Consider the following 19,549-nt stretch of genomic DNA (forward strand, 5'->3'; position numbering starts at 1 on the left):
TGACAGCAGAGAGGGGCCGGGTCTGGGAGGAACGTGCCGTTCTGGCTCCAGAGGTGACTTCTGGGCCTCCTCCCTCCCCGGGACGCGTTCACGCTGTGCGTTTCGACCCTTCAGTGGGCGTGACGTGAACTTCGTGGGTCAGGCCCAACATTTGAAAAACAAGTAGAATGGAATTGAATAGAAGAGCGTCAGAATTAATGGCAGAGATTCTCAGAACCGTACGCGTTGCAAAAAGCCATTTTGTCGAGAGGTACAAGCATCCTATTTGTGTGTGTTCCTCACTGGGTTGTGAGGTGTGTGGTTTCCTGATGGGCCATTGTCTGCCCAGATGGAAGTAACACTCCTCTTCTTTGTTTCTCTAGAAAGCACTTCCAACCTTCTTCCCCTCATGGGGCGACAGGTGGACCGACAGGTGTGGGAATGTTTTACAAGGGGACATGAAGGAAGGGGACTCCTATAGACCAGAAGGTCGGGTGCTCAGCTAGTGGAGGTGGAGGGCAGGGGCTGTGCCAGCCGTTCCGATGCCGAGATGGGGGTGGGCGTCCTGGGTCCAGGCCGGCTCTGGGGTATCATGGCTAAGATGTGGGCAGTAGGTCCTGGTAAAGAGTGATGATGGGAAAGATGGGTTCAGATACCGAATTTGGGGTCAGAACTGGGCTTTATGCCATTGTAATATCTGGGTTATAGTTCCAGCCCTGCTTCCTTGTGACCTAGGTTTTCCCTTCTATAAACTCGGGTTTTTTGTTTTCGTTTTTGTTTTTGTTTTTTTTAAGGAGGGGGATAGAAGAGGAGGTAGGGTAGGAGTCAAGTTTTTAGGAGAGGAGATCTGACCCAAAATAGTAAATAGGGGAAGGGGAACAGGAGAAAGCGTGGCTCAAGACCTCCCACACTTCAAGAGGGGTCACCAAGCTATGTTCCAGATTCTTTTCCTGGTGCAGAACATTTGTCAGAGATGCTGTGGCTATTTTTATCTGTACAAAAAGTTTGTCAACAATAAAACCCCAAGAGAACATGGAAAAGGCAAACATTATATATACACAAACCAGGCCACCTAGAGATCACCCAGTCAGCTTTTCGTGAAGTCCTACAAAGATGGGAACTGGGGGGGGGGGGGGCAGCGAATGGGGAGACAGGAGCCCAGGATCAGACACACATCACCCCCCTCCCCATGCGTTCTGCTGCATTTGCCCCGTCCCAGCTCAGTGGGGTAGGTTTGTGGTGATCTCACGGCTTGTAAGTGAAACCTTCTCTTCTCCTTTAGCTCCCATGGCCCCGGGCAGTGCTGCCGCAGGGCAAAGTGCCAGCTCTGGGCACCACAAGGGAGCCGTGGCTCATGGTCTCTCTGGAAGCCAACGAGAAAAGCCCAGAATTTATAAAGGTTAGGAAATTTAGCCTTTGCTTCATGTACCCATTCCTGGGCGGCTCAAGATGGGTCCAGAGGGGGTGTTCTCAAACCTAGCCTTACCAACTCATGTTGTAAAAGTTTATTTTTGAGATAGCGTGAGCAGGGGAGGGGCAGAGAGAGGGGGACAGAGCGTCCGAAGCAGGCTCTGTGCTGATAGCAGAGAGCCCGATGAGGGGCTTGAACTCACAAACTGCGAGATCATGACCTGAGCTGAGGTCAGATACTCAACTAACCGAGTCCCCCAGGTGCCCAACAACTCATCTTTTTAAACACACACCCACCCCTGCTGTGCGTGGGAGGCTCAGCCCAACCCACCAAAGGATCCATCTGGCATGTAAAGTGAGTCCCCTGCCCCGGGATTAGAAGCCTGAGCAGGAGTCCTTTATCACACATGTGGGCTAATTTGGCGTCAGCTGGTGCGGCCTCGCTAACCTTCTGGTACCGCCCTTTCCTGTTCAGACCCAGTTTCCAATCATCCGCTAGAAAGAGATCAAGTCATGGGGCCACGGAGTGAAATCTGAGTCTCCCCCGGAGCAGGGAAGGCACAGGGGCTCCGGGAGGATCCTGGGGCAGAGACGCTGGCTCCAGTTGGCAAAACCGAGGTGGTGCATGGGCTACGCCCTTGAAACGGTGGTTCTCCCTGGTGATAAAGCAAAGTGTTCCTGCTGGGCAGACCCGGAGCTGTCCCCCACTCGCCCTTGACATTGCTCAGAATGCAGTGCAGAAAGGAGGCCCTCAGGGTAAAATGCACAAGAATATGACACCAGAATATCAATATCACGAGACGTTAAAATGCACAGGACCCGTCATCAGCACGCCGCTGGTGCAGCTGGCATCCAGGAGGAAGGGGGCCCATCGTGCCGTCTTCCAAGGGAGCGAACAGATCAAGCTCCAGCGGCCCAGAAGGGGGAGGGAGTCAGCTTAGGAGCCAGAGGAGACCAGATGTGGAGAGGCCCCGCCTCATACCCAATCCCCACCCCCCCCACCCCCCCCAGAGTGTGGTGGCTCATGGGTTGGGCCCGTGAGTCTGGTCTCACGCCTGATGTTTAACTGTGGCCTGGGAAAACTTGCTGTATCTCTTTTGAACGGGGAACAGCTCCTGTCCTGGCCGCTTCCATAAACTGGAGGTCTGGGGGTAGAGACGCAGGGGGCACACGGGGAGCGATCCCCCCCCCCACCCCACCCTGGACCCTCACGAGCGCGTGGACAGCCTGGGTGGGGTTCATTTGCCTCCCCTTCCCTCCCCGACCCTGCCAGGAGGGAGGAGGGAGTGGTGGCCCCCCACCCACCCTGCCCCCACTTCCTCCACTCTGCCCGCTGCCACCCACTCCTCGGAACTTGGGGGTCACAGAAGGCTCGCCCTCCCCCACTGTGGCTCCGACCTGGGAGCCGGGCAGGGCCGTGGGCCTCTTCTTCCTCCTCCCAAAAGGAGGCTGGCTGTCCCTGTGAGCCGGGGGCCTGTGGGGCCTTCAGGGGACACCAGGCTGCCACGTGGCTGATGCCCCGGCAGGAGCCTCTCTTCCTGGGCACGGGGGTCGCCCGCCTCCACGTGTTCTTTCCTCTGGGCGCCGCTCGCTGCCGCGCGGGACACACCGCTGGGGTCGGTGACCTGGACGGGATCCGGGCCCAGGGCGGAGTTCTCCAAGGTGAACGCCGCCGCCTCCCCCTCCTCCGGAGGCCCCTGGGTGTGTGGCCTGCCCTGCTGCACAGACACGTGCAGGGTTGGGGGCCGTGGGGCGGGGCCACGGACCGGAATCCGAACCCAGGCGTGTGTGAACGACTTACACAGAGACGCCGCCCCTGCGCTGGTGTAGCCGCAGCTCCCCCGCCGCCGCCTCCGCCCGGCCACCTGCGCGCCGCTCTCCTGACGCGGAGCCCCTGGTGGTCGGCTGGGGCCCGACCTCGTGGGGTGCCTGCCGGCGGCAGAGGAGTCCGGGGGGCCCCGCGAAGTAGGGGCCTGGCGATGACTGGGGTGGGGACGCTTCCATCTGCGGCTCGGCGTGCCGGTCAGTGTTGGGGATTCTGGTCATTTCTTCGGGCACTGCTTCGGCCCCGTTTCCGCCCTTGCTCCCCTCCTGGGGGCTCTCGTCACATGCGTGTTGGGTGTGTCAGGCTTCGCCACGCGTGGCTCTTGCACTCTGTCCCGTCCTTCCCACCGTCTCCTTTCCAGTTTGGGCTCGAGGGGACTTGTCTTCCGGTCCCCGCCGCGGCCGTCGGGTGAGTGGGACGGAAGATCGGAGCAGACGGAGCAGGTGCCGAGGAGCTGATCCCGGCCGCCCGGCCGAACGCCTCACGGTGTCGTGGCGGCCGCGGGCCTTGCCAGGACCTCCCAGGCGCCGCCAGGCAGAGGCGGGGAGGGCACCGAGGTGACAGGACACTCGGAGGGGACAAAACGCGAAGCAGCAGGAAGAAATAAGGGGGACGTGGGGAGGCGATTGTGAAATAGGGTCTAGAAAACAGATGTGAGGACAAGACAGTGGGGCAGGAGCCAGGAGCAGCCGGAAGGGACCCTGGGGAAGCCTTCCATTTTTAGAAGGTAAAAGGTTAAGGAACTGCGAGTCCCAGATAAATACTTGCTTTAAAGAACAGTTCGCGAGGCTTCATCGGGTTTGTTAAGACGAAGGTAATGGGCGCCCACTTGGCTCGGTCGGTGGAGGTGACTCCTGAACTTGGGGTCGTGAGTTCGACCCCCACATTGGGTGCAGAGGAAAAAAAAAAAGTCTTGAGGTACGGAAAAGGGTCAAGGGTCGAGGGCACCGTGGGACTCGTGTGTCCGTTTGTCCCTCGTGCTTCAGTTGCCACGTGATTCCCCTTGTCCACACGTGTTTCTGCTATTGGTTGCAGGACTCTCTTGCCGTTAGAACACTGGGCCGCGTGTCAGTCAGAAAACAACATACTGAAAAAAGAGAGGTGCGGCCACGAGAGAGTGTCCTGTCTGTTGGACGAGAAGGTCGCTCGGGCAGAAGAGCGAAGCGACGGCTGCTATGGTTCTGACACATGGGGACGCGGGCCCGGCGCGCTCTGGAGAGCGAGCTCCTGTGTCCCCTCCTGCTGGTGAACAAACACACGTTGCGGGAACGGGCATATTTGGTTGTTTTCTGATTTTGTTAAGTAAGCACGTTTAAAACAAAAGACCCTCCCACCAACTGTTTTCACTTTATCTTTTTTTAAAGGAGATTTTAATAATGTACAAAGGACATGCTCCCAAGAGGAAGGGGAGAAGGCAGAGGGACAAGTTCGGTGATAGACGGGGGGGGGGGGGGGTCCCGTGGCCTGGGCCAGGAGCCAGAACCTGGCCGCAGTGGCGATGCCATGGGCCCTGTGGCAGGGGTGGGGGTCAGGGGATGGGACGGTGGGGTGGGGGCTTTGGGCCTTATGCGGCAGCCCTGCGTGCCTGGCCCCCTGGCGCGATGCGCCCGGCTCACCTGTCTGAAGTTGGGGCCTCCCCTGACAAACCTCCATTGACGGGGCACTCGATGGTGACTGAGGTCGTGGAGGTCTGGTCCCGGGGCCAATGGGCCGCGTGCAAGGCTGACTTTGCTCGTGGGGGGCGGGGCACGTGGTGACGCCAGCTTGGCCGCCCGAGTCCTGGGAGCACATTCCTGCTTGTCCTCTGAAGCCGGCGCCCATCTGGTGCCCACTCAGCGGGGGTTATGGGCCGTGGTTTCTGCTTTTCGGGGGGTGCGTTACCAGGGGTGCGTGTGTCTGTCTTGCCCCTCAGGAGCTCTGTGAGGACGGTGAGGGCACTTACTGTCATCTCCAGTTCTGATGACAAGTGGGGCCACAGCGCCTGGGTCCCCGGGGCCACGTGCGCATTCGTGACGTTGCAGGGACCTGAGCAGGGGAGGCCCCGCTGCGCACACGGCGATCTGAGCCCGGGGACCTGTGACCAGCCCCTGTGTCCACGGCCGGGCCGGTGCTGGGCATGGGGGGGAGGCAGCTCCTGACAGCCTGGGGGCACCCTGTCCAGGGGACTCCGCTCCTCCCTGCCGCCCACCCCGGGCCAGGCAGGGTGGAGGGCGCAAGTGATGGCGGAGAGGGCGGCCGGGACTCCCCAGGGTTCAGGGTCCCCTCGGAGCCCCTGCCTCCTCCACGCGTAGCTTTGTCTCCTAAGATCAGAAGGACCGTTAGGGTTACAGAAGCAAGGCTCAGAGCAGCCCGGCACACGGTCTGTTGTCCGCAGACCGCTCTGCCCACGGCCCCTGCGCAGGAACCCCTGCGAGCCGGCTCTGTGAACACACCCGGGGCTGCTGGCGGGTGAAGCCAGAGCCCCAAGGAACGTTTGCTTCCTCTTCCTGCTCGGGGCACCCTCACCAGGCTGTTGGCCGGAGGGTGTTTTGTTTTTCCTTTTCTTAACCTCTGATGGCTGGACAGCGGCCCGGTGGCCGCGATGACCTCCGGAGGGACCTGGCGGGGACAGGCCCGGACTGGGGGCCTGGGAAGCCGGCCCAGCGCTCTCCCGTCTCTGGGGAGGACCCTGCCGTCCTCCCCCGCGCTTGACGGCAGAACCTCTGTTCACGACAGAACCACTAGCAACTGTCTCGGAAGGCCTGGCGCCTGCTCGCAGGCGAGGATGGAGGCCCCTGTCGCCAATGCGGGGCTGAGAGCAGTTCCACAGCTGCCTGTGGCCGTGTGGGCTGGAGCACGGCGGGGGGGGGGGGGGTGCGGACTGAGGTCAGGGGTGACGCAGGCTGTGAGCTGGCTTAGCGGGGCTCCGGGCGTCGGAGGTGGAGGGGCTGTCCTCCCCCGTTTGCCTCCACCCGGTTCTGGGGGAAGGAAGAGCCTGGCCAGCCTTGTGCCTCCCGGTCGGTGCGACTCCGGGCATCGCCTGAGCCCGTGTGGGGGTGCGGGGGGGCCGGTTTATTCTTGGTTCGCTGGAGCAGGAGCTCCTGAGGCCAAGGTCAGGGCCGTGGCAGCACCTCCGGCCGGCGCGGGGCAAGTCTAAGGCCGTCTTTGTGGAACGTGCTCTGGCCCTGCCCGGGGGTGGAGAGATGGCCGCCAAGAGTTTGACCGGGTGTGGGCGAGGGGGGAGCACCTCTGCAAGCACCGGCCAGGCTGGTTAACCTTTGAAGACATCTGCCTCTTTTGTGGGCTTGACTTTGGACTTGATCTCGGCAGAGAAAAATCTAGATGCAGAGAGACCTTGGTGAAAGTCACTATAGTTTGAAGGTTAACCTTGCTTGTTATCACTTCCTTTGCGGAGTCAGATAATGTGTTGGGAGGGGTGAGGTGGGCGGGCAGCAGGAGAGTTAATGTTTAATTGGCACCCTGGCTGCCCTCGGCTCTGTGCCCAGTGCCGTCCGGAGCTGGTTGGCGGGAAAACGGGCCCTAGCGCCCGTGTCCTGGCACCAGGACATCCTGAGAGGGCCCAGGGGGCTGTTCGCGGGTGACTGGCTTCTTCCCGTGGCCTCCAGAGCGTGGCCTATCCTGTCCGGCCTGGACTCTGGAGTTTGCGAGCTCTGTACAAAAGCAAAACAAAACCCTGAAATACCTCTAGCAATTTTCGTCTGTAAGAGCACTTGTAGAAATGACCATACGTTGGCTGTTTTATGTTAACATAGAGGACGCACGTTCACTTCACATGCTTCTTTTTGCCTTTTGTAAGGTGGCTACTAGAAAATTTAAATGTTTTTGTTAAGGTTTATGCATTTTTCAGAGACAGAGACAGAGCATGAGCAGGGGAGGGGCAGAGAGACAGGCAGACACAGAGTCCCAAGCAGGCTTCAGGCTCCGAGCTGTCAGCGCAGAGCCCGACGCGGGGCTCGAACTCAATGACGGAGAGACCATGACCCGAGCCGAAGTCAGACGTTCAACTGACTGAGCCACCGAGGCACCCCGGAAAATTTAACATTAGACACGTGGCTGGCATTGTATTTCTCGGGACGGCACCGGTCTAGCCGTTTTGAATGGGAGAAGTGAGCGTGGCGAACACGGGAGCGTTGCTGGCGCCTGGCCCTGCTGGGAGCGCCCGCTCTTGGTGGACCGGTGAGTCCCGGCCACGACCTGTGGGGCAGGAGCCCCGCTTCTGGCTGGCGGAGGGAGGCTGCCCACCGGCCTGCCGGTGGGGAAGATGTGTGTCACCAGAGACGTTGTAGGGTTGGGTTACCTTCTTTTGATCTAAATGAGTTCGAGCCCCGCATCGGGCTCTGTGCTGACAGCTCAGAGCCTGGAGCCTGTTTCAGATTCTGTGTCTCCCTCTCTCTGACCCTCCCCTGTTCATGCTCTGTCTCTCCCTGTCTCAAAAATAAATAAAACGTTAAAAAAAAATAAAAAAAAATTGTTTATGTCTGCACTTAACTGTTTCTCGTTAAATAAAATTTTCAGTAGAATAACATTTTTTGTAACACGAATACGTAATCGTTGTAGAAGCTCGGAGAACGCAGATGCTTCTGCTGGGTTCCTGGCTCACTAAACCACCCGCTGGGCGTGGGGGCTGCTGCCCCACTGTTTCCCAGCCCCACGGGTCTCGGGGCCTGTCCGGTGTCATCCCTGGGTCTCTGCTGTCCCTTCTGTGGGGTCAGTGGGCTCAGGCGTGTCGTCTTTCTCTCCGCTAACGTGCGCCCCCACCTCAGCCCTGGCCCGCCCCTGGGCTTTCTGTGTGGCCTCAGTGGCACCTGTTGGGTTCCGTGGGCCTTTCTTGGACGGTCGGGATCAGGCACTTCTGGTCTCTGGATGAAAGACGTATTAATGAACTTTGACGTGGATGATTCTGAAACATTTTTAGATTAGAAATCGTCTGGTCCCCCGCTGTCCTCAGACCACCGTCTGCACCTGCCGGGCCCGCGGTCCTGTGAGTCTCCACGGCTCGGATTAGGGACACTTTGCCTTTGCAGGCGCTCTGACGCCCGCCGATGGCTGCTTCATATCACCGCAGGGAGGGCTTTTCTTCCAGTTGCGAGAGTTCTAGAGAACTGTGACGCCGGGTCACGCCGGAGCGAGCGGCCGCGTTCCAAGGGGTGCCCCGTGTGGCCAGGATGTCCTCGGCCCACGGACCGTTCCTGGCGTGTATTCCATTCGTGCCGGAAACCCTTCCTGCTTGGGCGCTTTCTTAGGGTCTGTGCGCGGGGAGCCTGCAGGCTAGCAAGGGTGATGGGGGTCCAGCTGGATGGAGCTTCCTTGAGCCAAACCTCTGAAAATAGCAGATGTGTGTCTCCTACCTTTTTTCTCCCTTTCTGCATCGTCTGGCGGTTAGCGAGGGTCGGAGCGGAGGCGGGTGACCGTGGGGCTGCTCTGGGCCTCGTGGACGGAAGGGTGGTGGGTGGCCCCCGTGCCAGCACCCAGCGCCCTTCTCCTTGCAGGTCTGGCCGTGGGTCTAGGCTTCGGGGCGCTGGCCGAGGTGGCCAAGAAGAGCCTCCGCCCAGGGGACCCTCCAGGTGAGCTGGGCCCTTGGCCGGGAGGGCAGGGTGGGCCCCGGGAGGTGGGCCTGTCAGTCCCCAGCTGCACCCACCCCCCATGTGCCTGGAGAATTGGCCTCCAGGGATGCCTCAGGTCCTGGGTTCTGTGTCAGTGGTGGCCGAGGTTGTGTCTCTGCACCTGCCCGGCCCTCCCAGACTCTGTGGGGCCGTTGGCACCCAGTGGTCTGGCCGGGTCGGGCGCCCAGGACTCCCCATTTGGCTGTGGGTGAGGGACGTCGGTGCTGGAGGAACAGACCCCTCAGGGCCCTTGGTTCCCCCCCCCCCCCCCCCCCCCCCCCGGAGACCCGAAGTGGCCTCTTCTCTGGCCTGAGACCTTCTGTCTCATGATTCCTCTGTGAGGTCAGTGAGGCCAGGTCACCACGCGCATTGTCCCGGTCTGGACGGCCCCTCTCCACCTGCAAGACCCCTTGTGGGGACAAGGGCCTCCTGGGGAGAGGGCACTGGCCCGCCCCCACGGGCTCCTGAGAGCGGGGTGCACGGGACACACGGAGTGTCCTTGGAAGGGGCCGGAGAACGGAGGGCTTAGCGGGGGTATTTTTAGTGTCGGTGCTGAGACACTTTAGGAAAAGCCCGGCTTTCTCTGGAACGAGAAGCCCGTGTTCTCCAGGCACGAAGCCCGTCCCGCTGGAAACTGGCTGCTCTCATCCCACCTCGTCCAAGCAGAGAAGAGGCGACCTTCGCCAGGGAAGTGGTGACCCTGGCTGAGGATCGGGGGCGCTCGCCGGGCTCGGGCCACGGTGGGCCCGGGGCCAGACCTGTGGCCTGGAGGGTGCTGACCGGCGGGGCCCGGTCCGCCCCCTGGAGGGCCTCTCCTGAGTGGGGGCCACACCTGCCATGGCCTGGCTTCCCCAGGCTGCTGTCAGAATGAGCCCTGCCCGGGCAGGAGTGCAGACTGTGGGGAGGGCTGCCTGAAAGGCCCGAGAGGGCCCCGCACGGTCCCCACGTCTCTGGAGCCCTACTGTGTGCCGGGAGGGCACGTTCGCCTGCTGCCCACTGGGGCTGCGGCCCTTTCTCCAGCGTGCTTCCTCCCGCCGTGCCCGGGGGCCGGGGAGGGCAGAGGGCACGTAGAGGGGCCGCCATTCCCTCCACGCTGGCCCTCCGCTGGCTGCCCAGGGCAGGGGGTGATCTGGGGGCCCTTCTCGGCCCAGCTCTGGGGGCAGGTCTTGCTGTCTGGGGCCCCGGGAGTGAGCCTCGTGCAGCCGACCTCGGGTGCCAGCGGATTCGTGGGTTCTCTCTGGGACTTCTCGTCTGGAAACTCTGTGTCCCGGGCCCTCGGTCCCTGTGTCCCCCCACCCCCAGGCTGTCAGAGGCCAGGCTGGACACGGCCCCCAGGGCAGCGGTGTGCCGGCCGCCTCTCCTGTTCCCTCTTCGGGGCGCGCCGGGCCGGGCCCCTGGCGGCGCAGGCCGAGGAAAGTGCCAGGCACGGTGCGTGCGGCCTTGGGGGCAGATCTGAGCAGCTCACGGGGCACCGGGCAGGGAGAGCAGCAGATGACCCGGGACTGGAGGAGCTGGGGGTGGGGGCGGCAGGTGCAGAGCCCGCCCCCTGCCCGGGCCTCTCCCCGCCTCGGGACCGGCGCAGACTCGTATCTAGGCAGGGCTGTGCCGAGGTTGGGGCGAGGGCGCTGAGGTCGGAGCGCCCCGCCGCCGTCCCTTGGCCTCCCCGTGGCCCGAATCCTCGCCCTGCACCCTACGCCCCTGGTCGTTCCGGACAAAGGTGGTCTTCACCCCCAGGGTTACCGCCCGTCGGGGGCCTCTGTGGCCAGAGGGGGAGGTAGATACCGGCCAGCCGTGTGCTGTCCTGGACCTTGCGCTCCTCTCCCTGGGGGGGCTGCGCCCTCGCTGCAGCCAGCCGGCCTCACAGTGACCCCAGGGGTGCTGTGACCTTCATGGGGGGAGGAACAGTGACTAGTCCTCCTCGCCTGGATCCCCAGGTCCTCCCTCCTGGTGCCTGGCCCCCCCACCCCATTCCCATCCCCATCCCTGCACTTGACTGTGCTCTTCCGTGGTGCTCCTGTCCGGACCGGGGACTGGTAGGGAGGGAGGGGCTTAGCGTGTGTGCGGTGTGCCCCTGTGAGTGCATTGTGCGAGTGTGCACACGCATGTGTGCGCACGTGTGCATGAGTGCGGGTGTGTGGTGTGTGCCTGTGCGAGTGCGCGCGTGCATGTGCGTGCACACGTGCGTGTCTGGTGCGTGTGTGCGAGCACACGTGCATGTGCGTGCACATGGGTGTGCCAGTGTGTACGAGTGTGCACGTGCGCGTCTGGTGCGTGCATGTGTGCGCGAGTGGGTGGTGCGTGCGTGCGTGTGTGTTGAGAGGGGGCTGGGGTCAGGCCTGGGGAAGTTTCCACAGCATCGGGCAGGGGGTCCCGAGGGTTGGGTTGAAATCGCGGTGCCGGTGTCGGGGACCCGCCGGGAGGACCGAGGCCCCGCGTCGGGCTCTGTGCCGGGTCTCTCCGCGCCGCTCTCGAAAGCTCCGCGTCCTGAAGCGTCCCGTCCCTGTTTTCACCGGGAGGACGGAGACGTCCCTGAGGCGTGGGGCCCAGGGGCCGTGGGCTGGGTCGCGCTCGGGCCCCCGCGGCCGCCCGACGGCCGCCCCCAGCAGCTCCCCGGGCCCGTGCCCCTCCCGGGCGGGGTGAGGCCCGCAGACGCCCCGAGAGGGGGCCGGGCGCCGCGTGCTGACCCGCCTCCGGCCCGCAGGGAAGAAGGCCGTGCTGGACTCCAGCCCCTTCCTGTCCGAGGCGAACGCGGAGCGCATCGTCCGCACGCTGTGCAAGGTGCGCGGGGCGGCGCTCAAGCTGGGCCAGATGCTGAGCATCCAGGGTGAGTGGGCCCTGCGGGGTGGGGGGGGGTGGGGGGCGGGAGTTCGGCCCCGCTGGGAGGGGCCCTGGGGGGGGGGAGTGGAAGGAGGGGGCCCGGGGAGGGTGCGCGGCCTGGCCGGCGTCCCCACGTCCCCTCCGGAGCCTCCGTCTACAGCCTCGGGCCTGCGTGCCAGGCGGGAGCCGCCGCTCGGCCTCGGCCCGTGCCCTGTGGCCTCCGAGCCCGGCTCCCGCTGCGTGCAGGGCAGAGCGGCGTCCCGGTCGCCTTCCCCGGGCGCAGCCGGGGCCCCTGAGGTGGCTGCCGTGCCGCACCCCCCCCCGCCCCCCCCCCCCCCCCCCCCTCGCCGGGCTCCTTCCCTGAGCGGCCGGCCCCCTGCTCTGCTCTCTCGGGTGCCTTCCAGACGACGCTTTCATCAACCCCCATCTGGCCAAGATCTTCGAGCGGGTGAGGCAGAGCGCGGACTTCATGCCGCTGAAGCAGATGATGGTGAGGCGGGCGGTGCCGGGGGCGCGGGCGGGGGGCGGGGGCGCCTGTCAGGGCAGGCTGCGCTCACGGCCCCTCCCCGCCTCTCTCCTCCCGCCAGAAGACCCTCAACGGTGACCTGGGCCCTGGCTGGCGGGACAAGCTGGAGTACTTTGAGGAGCGGCCCTTCGCGGCCGCGTCCATCGGGCAGGTGCACCTGGCTCGCATGAAGGGCGGCCGCGAGGTGGCCATGAAGATCCAGGTGGGCACCCGCGTGTGCGCCCGTGCCCGGGTGGGGGTGGGGGGCTGCGGCGTCGGGGTCTCCGCTCGCTACGCATCCGCCCCCCCGGGCGCCCCCTCTCTGGGAAGGGAAGGATTTGTGGAGGGACACCGGCCTCCCTGCAGGCTCGGTTGGGGGCGGGGGGAGTGGGGCGGGGAGGCGGGCGGTGGAGGACCAGGTCGTGATGGGACCCGGTGGTCCTGGCAGCATCGCGGGGTCTGAGCTGTCCCTCCGCCTGGGGCGGGGTCTGGGCGGGGCTCGGCCGGGAAGCCAGCAGGCCGGCGGCCGCCCTGTCTGCCCGGGGACCCCCTCTCTCCCCCCTCAGTACCCGGGCGTGGCCCAGAGCATCAACAGTGACGTCAACAACCTCATGGCCGTGCTGAACATGAGCAACATGCTTCCTGAAGGTCAGACTGGCCGTGGGTCAAGGGCAGGCGTTCAGGATGGGCTCTGGGGACCCAAGAGGAGCCCCCAGCCCGCGCTGACCCCCTCCTCCCTGCCCAGGCCTGTTCCCCGAGCACCTGATCGATGTGCTGAGGCGGGAGCTGGCCCTGGAGTGTGACTACCAGCGGGAGGCGGCCTGTGCCCGCAAGTTCAGGTGCAGCGGGAGGCCGGGGGGGGGGGGGGGGGGCAGACAGAGGGGCTGATGGGTGATGGCTGTGGTCAGGGCCTGGGGTGAGGGGGTGAGACTCTGTGGCCGGGGTGTGACTCCCCCACCGTCCCCACCCCTGCAGGGAGCTGCTGAAGGACCACCCCTTCTTCTACGTGCCTGAGATCGTGGACGAGCTCTGTAGCCCCCACGTGCTGACCACGGAGCTGGTGTCCGGTTTCCCCCTGGACCAGGCGGAGGGGCTGAGCCAGGAGATCCGGAACGAGGTGTGTCCGGCCGGGCCTTGGGACAAAGGGGATGGGGGGGTGCCGCCGTGTCCCCATGCCTGGCACACCTGGAGTCAGGGGCCCTTGCGCAGCAGAGGGCGGGGCGGGTGGAGGATGGAGAAGGGGCCGCCGTGACCCGCCCGCCCGCCCCCAGATCTGCTACAACATCCTGGTCCTGTGCCTGCGGGAGCTGTTCGAGTTCCACTTCATGCAGACGGACCCCAACTGGTCCAACTTCTTCTATGACCCTCAGCAGCACAAGGTGAGCCCCCCGGAGCTCCGCTGGGGAGGGGCCTCGGGGACCGGGGGGGGGGGGTCTTGGCCCCCTCTCCACCGGGGCGAACCTCCCCCGCTATCGCCCGTCCCCCAGGTGGCCCTTCTGGACTTTGGGGCAACTCGGGAATTTGACCGATCCTTCACTGACCTCTACATTCAGGTAGACGGGGCCGGGGGCGGGGCCTGGGGCAGGGCTGGGGGGCGGGGCCGGTCTTGGCCTAGGATGCTTGGAAGCTCCTAGGGGGTGGGGGACACCGACAGGGTCGGGTGGCGGTGGGTGAGGACAAGGCCCGCTGGACTCACAGGCGGGGGACTTGGGAGGACGGTGAGGGGGACAAGGAGGGGGGCGGGCGGTTGGGGGTCCCTGGCCCCGGGAACGCCTCCTCAGGAGCCGCTGTCGGTCCCTGGTGTGCGTCCCCCCAGATCATCAGGGCAGCCGCCGACAGGGACAGGGAGGCGGTGCTGAAGAAATCCATAGAGATGAAGTTCCTCACAGGCTACGAGGTCAAGGTGAGCCCCGCAGGGCCCGGAGGCCTGTGCGTGGGGAGGGGGGGGCGGGACGCTCTTCCCTTTGAAGCCCAACCTCGACTTACAACCGGATGGAGGGAGAGGCGGCGGCGCCCTCTCCTCCCGCCCTGCGCTCCAGGCCGGCCTGGCCCAGGCAGGATGGGCCCGCGTAGACCTGGAGCGGGGCCGGGGGAGCGCGGGCGGGCGGCACGGCGGCCCCTTCCTCTCCTGGCGCGTGGGGAGGTCGGGCGGCCGGGCACCGGCGCTGAGGGCGCGAGTGGCACGTGTTGGGAGTTCGGGCCCGGTCACCACTCGCTCATCGCGTTAACCCGCCCCTGCCCGCCCCTTCAGAACGCTGTGTGGGATGCTCGGGGCGCCGACGCCGCTCACCCTTCCCCTTCCCCCCCCAGGCCATGGAGGACGCCCATCTGGACGCCATCCTGATCCTGGGGGAGGCCTTCGCCTCGGAGGGGCCCTTTGACTTCGGCACGCAGAGCACCACCGAGAAGATCCACAACCTGATCCCCATCATGCTGAAGCACCGCCTCGTCCCGCCCCCCGAGGAGACCTACTCCCTGCACAGGAAGATGGGGGGCTCCTTCCTCATCTGCTCCAAGCTCAAGGCCCGCTTCCCCTGCAAGGCCATGTTCGAGGAGGCCTACAGCAACTACCGCCGGCGGCAGGCCGAGCAGTAGCGGGGTGAGGCGGGGGGGACTGGGGCGTCCACGCGGGCGGCTCCGGAGAGGCCGCCGCTTCTAGGCGGTTCTGACCGCTAAGAGGGCGCGGGGCCAGCCGCGCAGGACTGCCCGCGAGGCCCGGCCGCGCCGCCGGTCTGCGCGTGCGTGTGGAACCTCTGAAGCAGGTAAAGATAAGGCGGCCTTCTCTGCTTTTTTCCCTTTCGGACCCGGGGATGTTCCTGATGGAATGTTCGCCGGAAGGTGAGCGCGTTCCCTGGGAACCTCTGCCGCCGGAAATACCGAGAAGCCCCTGGATTTTTACTGACCGTGAAGCCTGAGGCTCGTGTGTGCGCTTCTAGAATGAGATTTGTGTTTTCTGCCCTTCCCTCCAGCCTGTGCTCTGAGCAGGCCCTGCCCGCTCTCTGGCTGGTCTGTATACTCCCGACGCGTGGAAGTTTCCGCAGAACTGACGCGGCCCGCGACGGTGGGAGTGACCCCGCCCTCGTCTCTGTGTGGGGTGTTGGTGTGGGGGCCCCCCTCCCCCCTCCAGGCCCCAGGGCTTTTGTGGAGGAGACGGAGGTGCAGATGACACCTGCTTAGAGCTGGGGGGTCGTTACAGGCTGTTAATTTTTGTACAATTCTTGTAATTGTCAGATTTGTTTCAATATTAAAAAGAACACCGAAACTCACCATCCCAGCACTGTGGTGTTCGTCCTTCCGCTGGGAGAGGGTCAGGGTCAGTGTCATGCCCCGGAAAGCTCTGTCTGCGTTCAGCGCGGGAAGAGAGGGGAGGCAGCCGGGTGTCCCCCTCACCCTGGCCACCCACGGAAGGGCCGCAGCTACTCCGGAGACGCCTACCGGCAGGGCCTGCGCGGCCTGGGTCTCCGGGCCTCTTACGGAAAGTTGGCCGAGCCTGGCTCCCACCTGCCGCACACCTGCCTCTGTGACGAGGCGGCCGTTACACCCACAACAGTCGGGACCGTCAACCGTGTGTGAAATGGCACGGGGGGTGGGGGGGTGGGGAGCGGGTCTCAGCCAGTTTCACTTTACCTTGTTAAGAGCTCCCGGCCTGGCCTGCGTGTCCCCCGATGTGCCCTTCGTCCTGATCCGGGGACAGGGGCAGAGGCACTAAATGCGGGAAGCAGACAGAAAACCAGCCACCACCGGTTGGTACAGTCAGACGTGACAGCCAGGGGGGAGCTGGCCACGCAGAGGGTCCTCAGCCTGGCAGCTGCACGCAGTGGGGCCGCCGAGGGTGCCTCGGGCGGGGCCTGGCCGGAGGAGATCGGACTGCTCCCCGGACCTAAGGAAGTCCTAGGTTCCGCGAATCCCGGGTCCTGCAGGGAGGGGATGGGGACGGGCCGGAGGCGGGACCCAGTAAGACGAGGAGTCAGTCACCTCTCCTCCGCTCCCCAGACGTTTCAGTCGGGGAGAACAGATGAAACAGTCAAGTCCAACAGTTCCCTGTTTTATTGCAATACATCAAATTCTGGTTAATATCGAGACCAACATAAAATATTGGCGAGGAGTCTTGTTACATTTTTGACTGTCCCACCTTCAGTATTTCTGTGCAAAAGAATCCACACCATTGTCTGGTAGCAGAGAATCTCTTAGAAACTTCCCTAAAACATTGAGGGCATAAAACCAAAGAAAATCAAGAGTGATCAGAGGCCAACGCAACAGCCTTTTTCCTTCCATACACACATTTGTCCGCATTATATTCTGAACAAAAAAATGATTACACCTAGGCCATGCAAAACTGTACATTACAATGAGAAAAAACCCTAAAAAAATTTATAAAATAAATGATATTACACTATCAAATGAAAAGGCAGATTTTGTTTTCATGAAATCTCAAGGTCTGTTTTCGTCAATTGGCCCCATGAGCGACAGGGTTGCCCGTGTGTGGCAGTCGTCCTGGGGAGGAGGGCTGGCTCGGCCCACTGGCCCCGGCCGATGGCTGACACCCGCTCCCGCCGAACCGGCCCTCTTCCCCGGCGGGACCCTGCAGAGATCTGGACTCAAGCGACCGTTCGAGTCCCAACAAGGGAAGGGGCTTCAGGGGGAGCTCGATGAACCGCCGTGCAGCTTGCCTGCTGGGTCAGGGGCCCGGGCAGGGCCGCTGGGGGCGGAGGCGCCCGGCCTGTGCCCTGCCTGGCCGCTGAGCGCGCCCCTCCGTCCAGACACGGGTGGGGAGTTTCCAGGGCCCCACCCGGCCAGGGGGCCACGGTGTCTGTGACCAGAACGGCCCTGCTGTGCCCGGGGGCGGGTGTTCGGGAAGCCGGCCCGCGCCTGCTCTGGCCCTTGAGTGATACCTGAGAGTCCGCGTGAAAGCAACCGGTCTCTTGCCGAAGTGCACGTGGCACTAACGACACAGACGTGACTCTAGCCACACGGAGGCCGAGCGCCAGCCAGGGAGTGACAGACTGTCACCGCAAACAGGAATTTCGGATTCTCCCCAGAAGCCTGAGTACGAGGGCTGCGTGGGAAACTGAATGGACAGGCCCTTCCGGCCCGGGCTCCTGCCCTTCAAACTGCTCCCGGGACCGAGCACGCATCGCCCACGTACGTAGGGCTGTGGGAATCTTCCGTGATCAGGTGACGAAGAAGAGGAAGGCTTTTGTATTTGGCAAAAAGAAACAGCCACGTACGCATATAATTTTATATACCCAAAGCACGCACAATGAAATTCGTGAGAAGTCAAGGGTAGACAACGGGTGGGCCAGACAGACCTAGCACCGAATACCAACGCGGAGAGACCAGCCGCGAGCGCCTCTCCGACCCTTCCTTCCTACTGCGAAACGAGCTCCGGCCGCCCTACCGGTTCTTAAAAGGTCCCGCGGGACAAATGACTTCGGACAGCGATGCCGCTGCCGCGGTCTCTGCTGCAGATCCCTTCGAATGAACAGCACGTGTCGTTTGCCCTGGGACCCGCCCCGGTCTTTCCAGGTCATGCCGAGAAGCTTCCGACGGCAACTGGCAACGGCTCTGTCCTTACGAGTGGGGTAAGCCCGGTGAAAGGATCGTTATCTCGAGGACCCCCCCGCCCCCCATCACCCTCGGTGCTGCTCCCGCAAAGCCCTGCTGTCAGAATCTGTCACACCGGGGACCGCTCTGTAAGCCTGCTGTGGAGGAAACAAAAAGTGCTGGGGTGCAGTTCCCTGAGAGCCGGGCTGCGGGCCAAGCCTTAGGGGGCGCTCTGCTCTGTCTGCCCGCCATGACTCACGGCAGTGGGGTCCAGGCTTTGGGCAGGGGGGTACTTTGATCCTGAAAGCATCCTTTAAAAAATAAGCACCTACAGGCAACAAAAATTCACACGTGGTTGTCACAGCTATAAGCTAAAGGCTCAGCGTGGGGGTGCGGCGCGCGGGGAGGGGAAGGGCCAGGGGAAAGGGAGGGCCGGGAGGAGGGGAGGAGGGGAGGCGGCTGGCCTCCTCTCCCCCAAGTGCCGGGATCACAGCGCCACCTGGTCTAGGGCAGGAAGCAAACTCAAGGTCTGATCCTCGACATCTGGACAGCAGGTAGCACTTCACACGACCACTCTACCCCCGAAGCAGAAAGATCTAGGAGCTTAGGACCGCGTAGTACGCGAGGCCCGCCCGCAGCCCCCCTGCCCACGCAAGCACCCTGCCGAACGCTTGACTACCAAACCCGTCATTTGTAAATCCTCTACTGCGACCCTTCTGCAACACAGTCCCCCCCCCCCCCCCCCCCGCCCCCAACCCCCGCCACTGGGAACCTCCTTCCCTCCGGAACCTCCCGGTGCCCTCTCAGGGTAGCATCGACCTGGAAACGGTCCCGGCTCCGCCGAGTGGGGTGCGCCCTGCGGAGACGGTGCTCACACCCCGCCACTCAGGTTCCCTGTTGGCTGATGTCTAGGGAGAGGATAAATCGCGTTTCTAGCTCCCAGAGGAATTTAAGATAAAAAGTGACATTTTGAGACCCACTCTCTTTACTTCCAGGAGATATTTTTATTTCTCTCTCCCTCCGCTCACATGTGCTTAACTGGCGAACTACGTCTCAAGAAGCAGGGCTGTGCCGGGTGTGCGTTTCACTGGCTCGCGGTGGCCGGAACGGCAGGTGCTCACCCGGGCGGAACCGGAGCCTGAGCCGCGCAGGGAGGGACGCGGGCCGGGCCAGGTGGCGGCTCACCGGCGTCCTGCCCGCGCCCGGGCCACGCGTTTCCGTCTCCCGCCCGGTGTGGGGAAGGATATTTGGTTAAGGCTGTTCAAGTCCTTGCATCTGAGGTTTTTTATTTGGTAACGACACCCTTCCTGGGGCTTCTCTGCGGAGCGCGAGCCCCCCTCCGCCCTGGGGGTAGCGCGGGAACTGGGGTAGCCCAGGAGAAAAGCACTTCTCTGAACCTTGTTAGGGACCCTCAGAAGCCGTGACATTCCTCGCGTCCTCTCAACGGAAGGGCTCAGGACGTGACAAGACGGCATTTCTACACTCATCTGCAGAAGATACCAAACACGGTAAAAAAGGACAAGCGTGGCTGGAATCCTGCTGCCGGAAAAGGACAGGTCTTGGAAGGAGATTAGCTTTTTGACGCTGCTGCTGAAGAACCTTCCGGGGTTAGGTCTGTGCCCGGGCCGGGCCGCAGCCCAGAGCGCGGAGACCAAGTTCCGGAAGGTTTTCCTGAAGCCCCCGTGGGACTGCGGCCCCGGCCGGTGTGAGGGCCGGCCAGGGTTGGGAGGGGGGTGCTCTGACTCCTCAAGCCTGTGAGCGTCTACACTCGAGGCCTTCCTACCCTCTAAAGTACTGAGCTGGAAAACAGACAAGAAACAACACATTTCTTTAAATTAAATGATCTCTCTCTTATATACGTATCCA

The 19,549-nt window shown here is 63.3% G+C and overlaps 1 protein-coding gene across 1 annotated transcript in view; it reads left to right on the forward strand.

Moving 5' to 3' along the window:
- Positions 1-15,409, forward strand: part of COQ8A (coenzyme Q8A) — a 40,182-nt gene extending 24,773 nt beyond the window's left edge. Inside the window, exons 5-15 of the mRNA XM_042925273.1 lie at positions 8,704-8,778; positions 11,519-11,641; positions 12,039-12,124; positions 12,222-12,362; positions 12,706-12,787; positions 12,885-12,978; positions 13,115-13,256; positions 13,411-13,518; positions 13,627-13,692; positions 13,956-14,042; positions 14,450-15,409. Of these exons, the coding sequence (XP_042781207.1) occupies positions 8,704-8,778; positions 11,519-11,641; positions 12,039-12,124; positions 12,222-12,362; positions 12,706-12,787; positions 12,885-12,978; positions 13,115-13,256; positions 13,411-13,518; positions 13,627-13,692; positions 13,956-14,042; positions 14,450-14,734 (1,289 nt within the window). The 3' untranslated portion in view covers positions 14,735-15,409. The remainder of the gene's footprint in view (positions 1-8,703; positions 8,779-11,518; positions 11,642-12,038; positions 12,125-12,221; positions 12,363-12,705; positions 12,788-12,884; positions 12,979-13,114; positions 13,257-13,410; positions 13,519-13,626; positions 13,693-13,955; positions 14,043-14,449) is intronic.
- The last annotated feature ends 4,140 nt before the right edge of the window (positions 15,410-19,549 follow it).

This window comes from Panthera leo, chromosome F3 (genome assembly GCF_018350215.1).
Source record: "Panthera leo isolate Ple1 chromosome F3, P.leo_Ple1_pat1.1, whole genome shotgun sequence".
Taxonomy (NCBI): Eukaryota; Metazoa; Chordata; class Mammalia; order Carnivora; family Felidae; genus Panthera; species Panthera leo.